The sequence below is a fragment of the Aspergillus flavus genome, chromosome 1, assembly GCF_009017415.1.
Source record: "Aspergillus flavus chromosome 1, complete sequence".
In the NCBI taxonomy this organism is placed as follows: domain Eukaryota; kingdom Fungi; phylum Ascomycota; class Eurotiomycetes; order Eurotiales; family Aspergillaceae; genus Aspergillus; species Aspergillus flavus.
Window position 1 is genome coordinate 5,929,978 of NC_092406.1, and position 12,338 is coordinate 5,942,315.

Genomic DNA, 12,338 nt, shown 5'->3' on the forward strand with positions numbered 1-12,338 from the left:
GGAGGGAAGCTATACAGGTGACCTTCAGGGCAATCTGAATCGTAGATTCAGATTTATGTGATCTTTTTGGTGTTGTGGAATATCGGGCCCTGGCGATATCTCTTACAACATAATACATCACAGCACCGGAATAGCCATTCCATCTCCTCTCTGGTCACTTCCTGCGCTGTAGACCAATTGCCCATCGTCATAGTGGCAGCGAATAATCTGTCCCCTACCAAACATGCCTCTCTCCCATCCTTTCAATACCTTTACTTGGTGACCGAGACGCTTCAGGCCTTCGACAGCCTCGTCACTGATCCCTTCCTCCACGTAGACACTGCGATCCACGGGCTTTCCTAGCTCTGGTGAGCCAGCAGCGATACAGATTCTCGGTGAGTCCAACGCCGCCTGTGGGTGATAGTTAAATGCAAGCATATTGAGTAGCACCTGAACATGACCCTGGGGCTGCATGAAGCCACCCATGACACCATACACTGAGTGCAAAGAACCATCAGAGACGTTGGTGATCATGGCAGGAATAATCGTATGGTATGGCCGTTTCCGTGGGGCCAGGGCATTTGGGTGACCTGGCACTAGAGAGAAATTGGCTCCGCGATTTTGCAACGTAAATCCGCACCCCTTCGGGATGATACCAGAGCCAAATCCGGCGTAATTACTATTGATAAACGAGATGCCGTTACCCTCCTTGTCTGTCACTGCAAAGTAGACAGTATCGCAATGGTTGTGGGCTGGGCTGCCGTGGTCAAGGATATCAGTTGCCTTGTCCGGGTTAAACAGTTTTGCCCTCTCGGCCAGGTAGGCTGGAGAGATAAGTTCGCTAGTTGGTACCTTCTCCACGTCAGGGTCCGTGACCCACCAAGATGCATCAGCGAACGCTATACGCAGACTTTCAATAACTGCATGGAGATATTCAGCAGAGTTGTGCTGGGCCTCTGTGAACTTTGGAATCTTGCCCATCTTTTCAAGTTCCTCAAGGATTCCCAACGCCATGAGAGCAACGATTCCCTGCCCATTTGGTGGGTGCTCCCAAATCTCCACTCCTTGGTTGTCTTCACCATCCGTTCCAGCAGTCTGCTTCTCGGCGATGCTCTGTCCAGTGAACTTGAGGGAGATCGCTTCCGTCTCTTGGGTCCCAATCTCTGCGTGGGATTTCAGATCTTCTAGAGTAAGGTATCCTCCCAGATCTTGCACAACTTTCACCAGCTCCTCTGCAACCCGCCCTTCATAAAATCCTTTCTTGCCATTTGCCGCAAGAGATCGGAAGGTCTGGGCCAGCGTAGGATTTTTCAAGATTTCACCAGGAAGAGGGGATCTGACCCCATCTTTAGCCTTCTGGTCTGGCTTGAGCATCTCATGTGCATTTGGGGATGCCTGTCGAAGGAGATCTTCACCTTCTCGCCACTTTCATTTATTGCCCATCAGTCCACATTCTGATATAACGTGACATTGCATGACTCAGTTGAGAAGGTCCGAGGAGGGAGTGTTTCACTTACAAAAAAGGACGATAATTCGGATACAGGGAAACCATTCTCGCCAAGTTCAATAGCTGGAAGTAGGATCTGCTCCAAAGACAGTTTACCACTTCCAAATTTCTCTATGGTGTCAACCCACCCTGCAGCTGCGCCGGGAGTTGTCACCGCGTGAACACTCTTCATAGGAATGGTTCCAGCGTCATTTGGGCCGACATTCAAGTCTTTCCGGATCTTCTCTAGCGTAGCATTCGCAGGGTACCGCCCAGATCCATTAAGGGAGTGAACTCTCTTCGTTTTGACATCGTAAAATAGACAGAACATATCTCCTCCAATACCCGTTGATGAGGGTTCGGTGATGTTCAATGCAGCGGCTATCGACCATATTGTGTCAGCTTCGTTTGATTGTACCGACAAGATTGACATTACGTACCGACAGCTACGGCAGCATCCTTTCTTAACCGTTAGTGTGCACCGGACGAAAGGAGAATTGAGTGTAAAAACATACTGCAGCATTTCCTCCCTGTTGCAGAATTCTTTGGCCCGCAGCAGCTGCCAAAGGCTGGGTACAAGTGACGATCCCATTTGTGCTATGCACAGTACTTCTCCGACTCGTGAATGGAACGAAGTCGGGGTTCAGTCTAGAGTAGACGGCTTTCGAATTGAGGGGCATTTTGGGTTGAACTATTTGCTTCTGCGGTCGTCGTGAAATAAGGCCTTACCCATAGGAAGGATACACCGAGAGAACGAGAAGGCAACTCGTGTTCCTTTAGTACGATCGAGGGGCCTTCGGCCGAGATATTAGTTATAGGCTTCCCCATAGTTAGTTTCCTTTACCCCGCCGAGTTGTCTTCGGAAGGCACCGTATAGTTGGAGTCATCGTATCTTATCGGTTACGTGCTCGGTTGGAGTCGTTGATAGGCTAGAAAAGACGAGGTCGGTCCCATGTGACAAGCCACTGGAGCCCATCGATGACCACGACATTGACCATGACATTGAACAGGACTTGGTATGGCTTGATATATGATCAAGACGACTTTGTTAGTGAAAGAGAAGGATTCGGGGAAAGTCCGCCTTCAGTCATGATCTTTCCTAAATTGGAAGGTGGAGTAAGATGTCTCCAAACTAAGGAAAGCGGCGACTCGTGACCCCAACCCAGTCAGATGCACGCGCGTGATTCCGAAAGATCAATTCCCTGATCGATCGATAAGATATTGTCTGAAGAACTACGAACCCTGTGGAGGAAGCTTTGGAGCTTATCTACTGTCCCCTGGAATTCTGTTCAGGAACAATCCAAAACAGGCTGAATAGGCGCGAAAAGCCGCATCAGGATTCAGACCCAGACTTTCTCATCGGCATCTTGATCACCGAGACGAACCACCTGTTTGTTGCTGTGGTCCCGCACCGAAGACGGAGATCAACTTCCCTAACCGCGTCATCCCACGGCTTTCCATCACCGCGTAACAATATCTTATTTAAATTCATAATTCAGCTTTAAAGGCAAGAGAAGCTCAAGTTCTCTGTTGCATTTAAAGATTTGGCTGGTGTTCGTTTTTTTAACTTTGCGCTGCCACTACCAACTCTTCAGCTCCTATCAGCAGTGCAGATCTAGATCTTTTTTACTTCCTCAGTACAACACAATGGTAGTTTTCGTGGACCTGGACCATGATACATTCAGCAAGAATCATTTTTCGCATGGTCCCGATGCTTTGCCACATCACTTCGCTGAACCGGAGAAGTTGACACTGTCCAAGTTGATGGTTGTCGGAGCTCCACAGTCCGCAAAGCTGGCTACTGACGATGATACTTCTATCGACCCAACACACGATGCTTCACAGTTTCGCTTGGAAGAACAGAATCAAAATCAAAATGCCTTCTCAGTTGCTCTGGGCTGCTATCCGTACGCAACTCTAGAGAACCAGGCCACTTTGCGTCTGGTTCGGTATTGTAGTGCTGACTGGAAGATTCAGGATCGTTAAAGAGATCGCCCGATCAGTGGACCTTAACACACTGCACGCCCTATCCCGCACATGTCGCCAATTCCATGCGAATCTGGCACTCTACCGCCACCAACTAGTCAAGCAAACTCTACGCTGCGAGAATGAATACATTGAGACACTATCAGATCTGCTGCGTAGTGGTACTCCGATCCCCGACAGCGTCAAGTCCGTGATCCGACTCCTGAGCCAGGAGGCCAGGAGCTCTGGACGCCTAACTGCTGGAAAAGTTGCCAAATGCGCTCGAGACATGGTTGGCGAGTGTCGACGATGTTCCAAGGTGGTTTGTCGTGTACGTTAACTGGACTCATTTGCCGAAAGCAAAGCAAGACTAACCGCCCTGTCTAGAATTGCACAGCTAAACCCCCAACTAGCAATATGCTTAAGAACCGCATCCGTCGTCTTTGCACCGCCTGTCAGACAGCACCACTAGCCGATCTTCTTGCTTTGTCTCCCCCGAGTCTGTCTGCCTATGATACCCAGCCTTTGTCATCCGAGCAGCCTAGCTTTACAACCGAAGCTTTTCAGCGTTCTCCCTGCTCCTGTGCAGACTCTGTTTGGCTCTGTCATCAGTGCGGTATGTTCGTACGCAACAGTGACACAACGTACCGCCGAGTATGGACATGGCGAACCAGGTACAGTACCTATCTGGGAGGGCTAGGCACTGGAATTGGCGAAGGCTGTCAGGGAGTCAAATGCGGTCGTGGAGAAACTTGCTTGGCAGCTCAAGAAATCGAGCTAGAAGTAGAATGTGAAGCAGACGAGTCTTCGGGCAGTCTACACGGGACGGGATATGGAAATGAGGAAGCACATAACCATCCTAACGACCGTCGGGACAGCCGTGAAGAAGAAGAGCCGGGTTATTTCCGACAAGAGATCATCGGAATTGGAGGCGTTGTCAAACATAAAGCCAAGAAACGGGTCATGGTGGGGGCCTGTGTAGTTGAGCACGAAGATGAGAGAGAAACGGGCCAGTACTTGGCTCGTGAAGAGGCTGGACAACATCGAAGCTGGTGTGGATGGTGTTGGAGAGTGATTCCATCCAAGAGCGACTTACAAAAGTGACTCAGACGTCGAGAGGTTTGTTTCGAGTTTAGCATCGCATAGCTAGCTAGCAATAGATTTTCTACCACAAGCATCACTTGTCCTGTACATAGAAGTACATCAATCAACCAATACACCAGGATTAACAAGCACACACTCAACCCTCAAAGAATCCCACTCCAACATCAACACAAACATGTCCAAGCCCATTCCCAAACAAACCCACCCTCAACAAGTTCCAACCAAACAACCGCACTCCCCAGCCCAATTCCCAACCCGCCCATAAACCCCGCATACCAAAAAGGCAATCTAACATCAAGCTTCGGGGAAAACCTGGCTAATGATCCTTCAGACATATCTGATCCGGAAATAGATTCTGCATCGGAGTGGCTGTGTTGGGTGGTTGGTATTGAGTTTGGAAGGATTGGGGCTATGGAGCTTAGGTTTTTTTTTTTTTTTTTTCCCTTTGTGTTTGCCCCTCTTTTCTTCAGTGATTGACGGTGGGTATGTACGTAGTGTATGTGTATGTGGGTGTGGGTGTGTATTTGGAATTGTATTTGGATTTGGGTTTCGCTATGATTATTGGGTTGGATGTTCTCGTATCTGGGTGTTACTGTTACACTGTGTATACTACTATAGTAGTGGAGGTGAGATATTACATCAGTTACACTATTTGAAGGTTGCAGTATACTTAGATCGTAATCATGATGTAGTATAGTATAGCATAGCAGAATATATAGATTTCAAAAAGAACCAAAAGTCTAGTTATATCTGGTTGAAGCAAAAAGGCAAGATAGCAATATATACCAATCAGCCTGGGGGTATAGAAATACATCAATTCATAAAATAAGGAGATTTCCAGGACATAAGAAAATAACAAAGGAAATTCCGGCCGTTACAAAGGAAAAGAAAAAACACCCCCAAATCCCAAGAAGACCCTGGAGCCCCGTTTATTTTTCAAAGATGCGCCGCCCTATGAAGACCATCAGGGATGGCGCAGGAGAAGAAGATGAAGAAGAGAAATCGTGGTAGAGGTTCTGTAATACAGCAGGTTGCGGACGAAATCGAAACCTTCCGAGTCAGGTCCTCGGATCATTTTTAGAATACCGGGAATAGATCTCGTGGGGTCCTTCTTGATTTCAACCAGTGGAAGTCCGTCCTGAGATGATAACGGCTTGTGTAGCCTTGATCGTTTCTCGGGATCTAGGCTGTAGTTTTTTTTTTTTTTTTTCTTGTGGTACAGCAGGAGAAATGACGTTAAATCCGTTCCGGGGGTTCCCTTTCATCGAGCGAGTTTCCTCCAGAATGCCTCTCGCTTGTCGATGGTATAATGTGCTCAGCAACGAGTGGCATCGTGCTCAAGTAAAATCGTACATCAGAAATCAAGATCGGGCGGCTGCGTCAGCGTGTCTCAATAGTAGCGTGTGCGATTAGTTTATGGTCATCGTAAGTTCTGCATTGGCCTCAAATCGTGAATGACTTCCAGGACACTGGGGGAGGGAACTGTGTCCCAGATGGAAGCGCGGGCTCGTCATAGTTGAAGTGGTGTGCGGCTGGCCAGGTTGGTGATGGATATTGGCAGTGAAAAGGCTGCTCACTAGTCAGCTTTCTATTGTTGGCTGTAGACTGGGGTAGGCTTACATCACTCAAAGGGACAGGTGCATAGCTTGGCGTAGCCAATGGTCCTTCTGATTGGTCCCAGCACCGCAAGGTAGCATGCATAGACATTGGTGAGGATGTTAAATCGCTATCGATGATGGGTTCCGGATATTGATCGGCAACCGCTGTTGGCGTCGAAGCGACAGATGACCGAGGGTGAGATGGAATAGATAATGTTGCACCGTCTGAACCAGGAGAAGGGCAAGCCTCTGGGCTCGAGTAGAATTGGCTGTCCTCGATGGATTCATGAATGTGGTGTGGGGGATAGAGGGGATTTTGGTGCTCTGACGGCATGTTCATCCCCATCCACATGTAACCAGTGTCGTTTGCTAGGTCTGGATGGATAGGTGGTGCCACGAGGGATCCAATTGACATAGAAGTCGTTGGTTGAGTTGCAGCCAGGTAGTGGCCCGCATTGGGATCAACAGGTGCGGCCTTGGGCAAGTAATGAGATTCAGATACCATGGAGATGTGACTCTGTCGGCTCCATTGTGCGTTGTTCATCTGAGTCTCAATCTCACTGGAACATCGTTCATTAGCTGGTGCTCAACCGATACTTCAGATCAAGTCCAACTTACTGTCTTTCTACATGGCGCGACAGTAAGTCAGGACGGTGAAAGGCCTTTTTGCATCCTGGATGGGTGCAACGGAACACTGCCTCAGGGTTGTGGTTGAGTTCATGTCGCCGTCTATGTTCTGCTCTGGTGAAGATCTGAATGGGGGGTTAATGGGACTGAATCATTTAGTTGTAGGAGTCGACGAACCTTGTTGCATCCTGGGTACTCGCAGGCGTGTACCCGTTTACCCTTCTTTGCTTTACTGATGCGATGGGTTGTTGGGGTATAGGTGATTGGGAGAGGGATCTCCGTTTGAGTGTTGGTCCGACGCATCGTGTTGGTAGTCTTCCTAGACGAAGCCTTGTTGTTCTGTGTTCGAGAAGTGGAAGCAGTAGAAGGCATTGTTCTTGAAGAGTTGGGTGGAGAGTTGAGGACTGTTGACAGATGGATAGGCGAGTGGGGAGTAGATATAGTTTCGGTTCCTGGGGCAGATCCTCTAGCCATGATGCAACGACTCAGGTGCCTGTCAGAACAGAAGACGGTGTGGTATGGGGGCGTGTGGGGACGGTGGGCTGTGATGCAAGTTCGTATATTGTCTAGTATAGAAATAATTTTATAGGGCGGAAATAGATGAGATCAGACGGTACGAAAAAAATAAACAAAAAATGCCTCGCATATGCAAGTCAAATTGATGCAGTAAGATCCAGTGGATATGAAGAGAGACAATCTGAAACAGTCGGAATGATGGTAGTAGAGTGCTGAGGATGCTGAGGAACTGATATAGAACCGTCAGAGTGGAATATGCGAGGTACCGAGTCAGATGGTTTCGCCAAAGATCTGCTGCAGACCCTTGCACGGGCGATGACAGTAATGAAATAAATAAATAAATAAATAATAATAATAACCGAATATCAATTATTATTATTAGTCTTTTTTCATAAGACGAATGAATTAATTTAAACCGGGGGGTGTTCTTTCGAGAGAATAATAGGATTGTCATTAAACATAGCAACAATCACAAATAGATAGGGTAAGCGAACAGTGCTGATCAGTCTGCAGGATGATCATACCAAAGGGCAAAAGAAATTAAATAACCCAGAGAGCATGATGGCTATGTAAATGAAAAGCCTCAAGAAGACATGCATCCACTTTACGGAGCTAACATGGAATTAAAAGAGTAAAAAAGAAAATAAAATAACGGAAAAAAAGAAAAGAAAAAATTAAAATGATATTAAATTCAAATGAATCAAAATCATATGGATAAAAATATAATCCTGGAACAGGAAATTATTATTTTCTGCATTTACTGAATTGGATTATTTTATTTTAGTTTAGTTTAGTTCTTTTTTTTTTTTTTTTTTCCTTTTCAATTCTATACCTATACAGTTGCCATGCGGCGTGAGAAACCAGGGATTTGATTGAAGGGAAACAAGCATGGGTGGTGTATTACCCACCGGGAAACCAACAGACAAGACCCGTATTGACTGGTGCGGCTGAGGCGCAAAGTTGGGGGAAAGTATGCCTGACAGCGAGATTATTTTTATTACACCCTTGCCCCATTCGTTAGTAGTCAATTCGAACGGTACGACTGGGTCGACTAAGGGTTGGCACGACAGGGATCAGGCCCAAATACACTTCAACGGCTTTCTGTTGGTGTGATTCCACTGCATCGCCAGAGCACCGGCAGAGCCATGGTTGCTGGATCTTCATTCCCCAGCGCCACGATGATCCGGAAATATTGACCTGTAATTCAATTTAATCCAATCTATTTGGGTTAGAAAGAAAAGGAGTAGTAAGGAGAAGATGAAGGCCAGACTCAACGTGGACCATTCTCGGGTCACATCGAGCATTTTCAACAACCCTAACACTACGAGGTATTAATCACTACTATGACTAGTCGTCGTAGTAGCCGGAGCACTAATAGTACGGTACAATGTGCTTGGAAACTTCGGAACAACTACCAGACCAATATCTAATCACAAGTATTCTAAGGCTATCGATATGTAGCATAGGAGTTGGTAGAGTATAACAACGGTATGGTTGTTAAGGATAATAATAATGATCAATCACAGTAGAAGTTGGGATTCAGCTGCATGTATGGGGGCATTAGTGGGAAGTGTTGGTACGAGGAATCCGTCATGATTGGCTCCCTCGTATCTTCGTTCGGCTCCTCTCTTTCTACCCTTTTTTTTATTTTATTTTTTATTTCCTTTTTCTTTTAGTTTCTCTTTTTGCTTTTTCCCACACCATCCACCGTGCCATAAGGTAATTACTACGACTTGCAAACTACAAGTGGAATCTCAGGTTTAAAGCCTCAATGGGGTCCACTCTGGAGATGCACTTGACCTCCTAAACATCACCGATCCACCACAACCAGCCAAGATCCAGAACCACTTCCGTAGTCTGTAATGTGGAAACCCACTCATCGGTCAAATTGAATTTTGACACCGAACAGCTAAGGCCCCCGAGGTGGCCTTGAGAAAGAGTCATATATCGCGAGTCGCGACCCAACCTGCAGAATCGCCGAAAAAGGAAAAAGAAGAAATCGGGTTAATTGTTTGAACAATCGCCGGAGCACCGCCAAAGAAAAGAATAATCATAACAAATTGAAATAATTAACCTAAAAGCTATTAATAACTACTGTACATCCCCCTCGGATAAATCAGCATGGTGTATATGGGTAAGCATTGCCCATTGGAATGCTGATAGACTTTTGGACGAATGGAATTTGTCATGGTTTACCCTCGCCAGAGCGTGCCAAAAGGCAAAGCCCCTCCAACGGTGTGTGCCCCACTTGCCCAGGGGGTCAAGAAAACTCCAAGATAGCCAAAAAAGTGTTCATTCTCTCCTTTGAGCCTTAGTCTCCTTAGTCGGAAGTAATTCACGCGGTCCGACAGGTGCGTCCGTCTAATGCTTAGGTCTCCACTCCCGTCGCCTGGCCAGTGTCATAGCACCAACGATCGATCTTGGTGTCGGCTCCTTAAATTTTCTTTTGTTAGTAGGGCAGATTCATATCATGTGTATGTGCGCGTGGATTGATTGTCACATTTCCCATCACTGCTAGCCAATTACCCGGTGGGGTCTAGCACGCTTGTCGTAAATGCATGGTGGGCGGTTCCCCTTGCCCTTCCCACAGCTTGAAAGCTCTCGTCGATCGTGTGGTCGGTTCCAAGGCTTCTTCCCCATGCTTGGGAGTCTGCCTGCCAAGATGGTTGCATTTTCTTATCCAACCCGTCTGTCTCCTTGCAAAGAATCCACATTTTCCGAATTTCACGCAAATGATCCACGATTGTTGATTGGCGTCTGCTTACACGACTTTCATACCTCCCGTTGGAATGGAAGCATATCCCAGGTAAAACCACGTGCGCCAACATTGTCGAGAGAAATTAGCAGCATCGGAAAGAGCCCGATAATCCCAGTCCCAAATTTCCAATAAGCACCTTACTCTTACCGGCCAATCACTCCACAGGAAGTAACCTGAATATCGGACTTGCCGGTCAATTTATCGGCTATTCCGCCTGGAGAGTCATTGTTTCCTAAGGTACCCAGATCCAGCGGGGTCATGTTCCGGAGCACTGAAAATCACGGAAGGAGACCCAGAATTCAAACTCTCGAGCACAATGCAACAAAGAAATTTTGGTGTGACCCAGCCCTGTGGGTCAGCATCGGCCATATCTATTATCTACGCCGGATGCCCGTCTAAGTTGTCCCCTAGTCCGTCCCAACAACGTGCGCTCTAGCTTGTTTCATCGATCCAGTTGATCATTGCCTGGCACAGTAATCTCGGGGAACCAAGGGGGGGCAGATCGTATAAATAGGTTTCCCTTTTAATATACGCCGTTCAAATGAAGGTCCCCTTCAGGTTAGCCGCATGACAAAATCGGAATTGAACGGCAAAGTAAACATGGCGCAAGGTGGGGAAGACTAGGGAGGTGTCGGGGGGACAAAGAAGGTACGGAGTAATTCTGGGGAATCTCAAGCTCCAGGCGAGCGGGTATGGCGTGGGTTGTCAACCATGGTCCGTAGGTCAACTACCTTTTTTATTCCAAATTCAATGTTTTCACTGTTTTACACACGGTTTCTATCAGCTTCTAAAGTGATATGCTGTAGACGAGAGAATCTCCTGCACAGAAGATGCAGCTTCGGGGAGCCAAGGTTGGTGGAATTATATCAGGATCCTGCGCGACGCAGAGTCATGCATGCGTATTAACTTCCAGAGTAAGCGGGCTTCTATGGCTCTTCCACGAGTCTTCTAGACCCCGAATAATGGTGACAAACAGCTAAATTCTTACAACCTGGTGCATTTCGTTCTCCTGGCTCGAGATTCCCAGTCGTTGATGAATTAATCTAATATGGTATCAGTTGAGATTGTCCATCGTATTTGCGTAGTATTTTTTCTGGGGGCCCGAGCCTAGACAATGCGCAGAACTCAGAGGCATAAAACACCTGAGGTGTCTACCAAAGCGTGTCGGACCTGTCGGTATGCTTGAACCTAACCCATCCAGGGAATGCTTGGCGATTGCGTCCAATGGGGGGACTCCTGGAAGGTACGGTCTTAAGCACACTACTCTGCACAGTCGTAGGCACTAATGTGTTAGCTGTTAGTATTGGCATCATCTGCCCCCAATAGCCCCCAGTATCGCTGCACTAGTACCCAGCCCTGAGGATGCCATGGGGACATCATGCAGCCTGCATTGGTTCGAGAACAATCACGTGGAAGAGGCCCATGGCAGCGTTGATGATCCTTCCGCGTAAGGGGAGTAACATCACGCTACTGCAGTAAGAAAACTCTGCGGTTTTGGAATGTCATCCACAACAAGGTTGGGATTCGAAACGACCATCCTCATACACGGATGTTGCTCCTCGGCCACATCACGGATTCGCGAAACAGTATGTATACGATTCCCATGATGCTTGTACAAAGCAATAACAGCCCGTCAACTTGGTAATAACTGACTAACAGGCGGTACTTATGCATCTTGAAAGTCATGTGCTGATGATCTCCACCAAATTGATGGAACCGACATGAGGCACTAACCTGTACTAGACTAGTCAAGCCAACACCCGCCGGGGCCGGTGATTGGACAAACCCCTGAATGCTAAACCGAACGGGATGCACTCATCCGCTTTGGCTGTGAGAAATGTATGCAGTGGAATATGTCCGGAGCACTTATGGAGATTCTTATCTATATCACTTTAAATCGTTTCAAGTCTACTAACGTCTGCTGAGCTGTACCCTCGATCCCAGACCTATACAGACCACATACAAGCAAACATAACTTCCAAATCATCAAGGGTAGTCCGTACTTAACCCTTTAGTTCGGAATCACGGCAGGGAACTGGAGTCCGTGGTGGCAGGATCCACCGCCGGAGCCAGAATGTGCCCCGGGTCGGCCGTGCGTTCCAACCCTCAAATTTCAAGTCGATAGCTCCAGGTTCTTCCTGGGAAGGTTTACTGCGTAGGCCCGAGGGTAGGATGAACAGTAGCGCGACACTTAGTCTTGATTATAAACCAATAGTTCCGGAGATATGGAGGACGTCTCCGGATCGGATCCGACAGTTCTCGACCATATGCGCTAATTATTAGCTTTTCATTGACAGATGATTTC

The 12,338-nt window shown here is 47.4% G+C and overlaps 4 protein-coding genes across 4 annotated transcripts; 1 reads left to right on the plus strand and 3 right to left on the minus strand.

Moving 5' to 3' along the window:
- Positions 1 to 117: 117 nt before the first annotated feature.
- On the minus strand, positions 118 to 2,145 carry F9C07_2228862 (gamma-glutamyltranspeptidase; the record flags this gene model as incomplete). The annotated part of the gene is made up of 4 exons (XM_041288782.1): positions 118 to 1,404; positions 1,497 to 1,846; positions 1,906 to 1,924; positions 1,981 to 2,145. 4 exons carry the CDS (start codon positions 2,143 to 2,145, stop codon positions 118 to 120), a joined length of 1,821 nt encoding a protein of 606 aa, XP_041139942.1.
- A 967-nt stretch (positions 2,146 to 3,112) lies between these two features.
- On the plus strand, positions 3,113 to 4,534 carry F9C07_11239 (uncharacterized protein; the record flags this gene model as incomplete). Its single annotated transcript, XM_041288793.1, has 3 exons — positions 3,113 to 3,372; positions 3,443 to 3,761; positions 3,818 to 4,534. 3 exons carry the CDS (start codon positions 3,113 to 3,115, stop codon positions 4,532 to 4,534), a joined length of 1,296 nt encoding a protein of 431 aa, XP_041139941.1.
- Positions 4,535 to 5,202: 668 nt separating this feature from the next.
- F9C07_2280243 (C2H2 finger domain protein) lies at positions 5,203 to 7,631 on the minus strand. The gene is made up of 4 exons (XM_071510422.1): positions 6,937 to 7,631; positions 6,751 to 6,884; positions 6,155 to 6,692; positions 5,203 to 6,103 (listed from the first exon to the last, which is right to left on the minus strand). The coding sequence occupies exons 1-4, from the start codon at positions 7,231 to 7,233 to the stop codon at positions 5,978 to 5,980; spliced, it is 1,095 nt and encodes a 364-aa protein (XP_071366102.1). The 5' UTR covers positions 7,234 to 7,631; the 3' UTR covers positions 5,203 to 5,977.
- Positions 7,632 to 9,811: 2,180 nt separating this feature from the next.
- Positions 9,812 to 10,293, minus strand: F9C07_11241 (uncharacterized protein; the record flags this gene model as incomplete). The annotated part of the gene is made up of 2 exons (XM_071507578.1): positions 9,812 to 9,929; positions 10,181 to 10,293. The coding sequence occupies 2 exons, from the start codon at positions 10,291 to 10,293 to the stop codon at positions 9,812 to 9,814; spliced, it is 231 nt and encodes a 76-aa protein (XP_071366103.1).
- Between the last annotated feature and the right edge of the window lie 2,045 nt (positions 10,294 to 12,338).

Bases quoted from the DNA above. Each gene is read 5' to 3' on its own strand.
- F9C07_2280243 (XM_071510422.1), bottom strand. From the start codon at position 7,233: ATGGCTAGAGGATCTGCCCCAGGAACCGAAACTATATCTACTCCCCAC. The intron at 6,885-6,936 runs GTTCGTCGACTC...CCCCCCATTCAG, and splicing joins AGTACCCAGGATGCAACAAG to ATCTTCACCAGAGCAGAACA. The intron at 6,693-6,750 runs GTAAGTTGGACT...ACGATGTTCCAG, and splicing joins TCGCGCCATGTAGAAAGACA to TGAGATTGAGACTCAGATGA.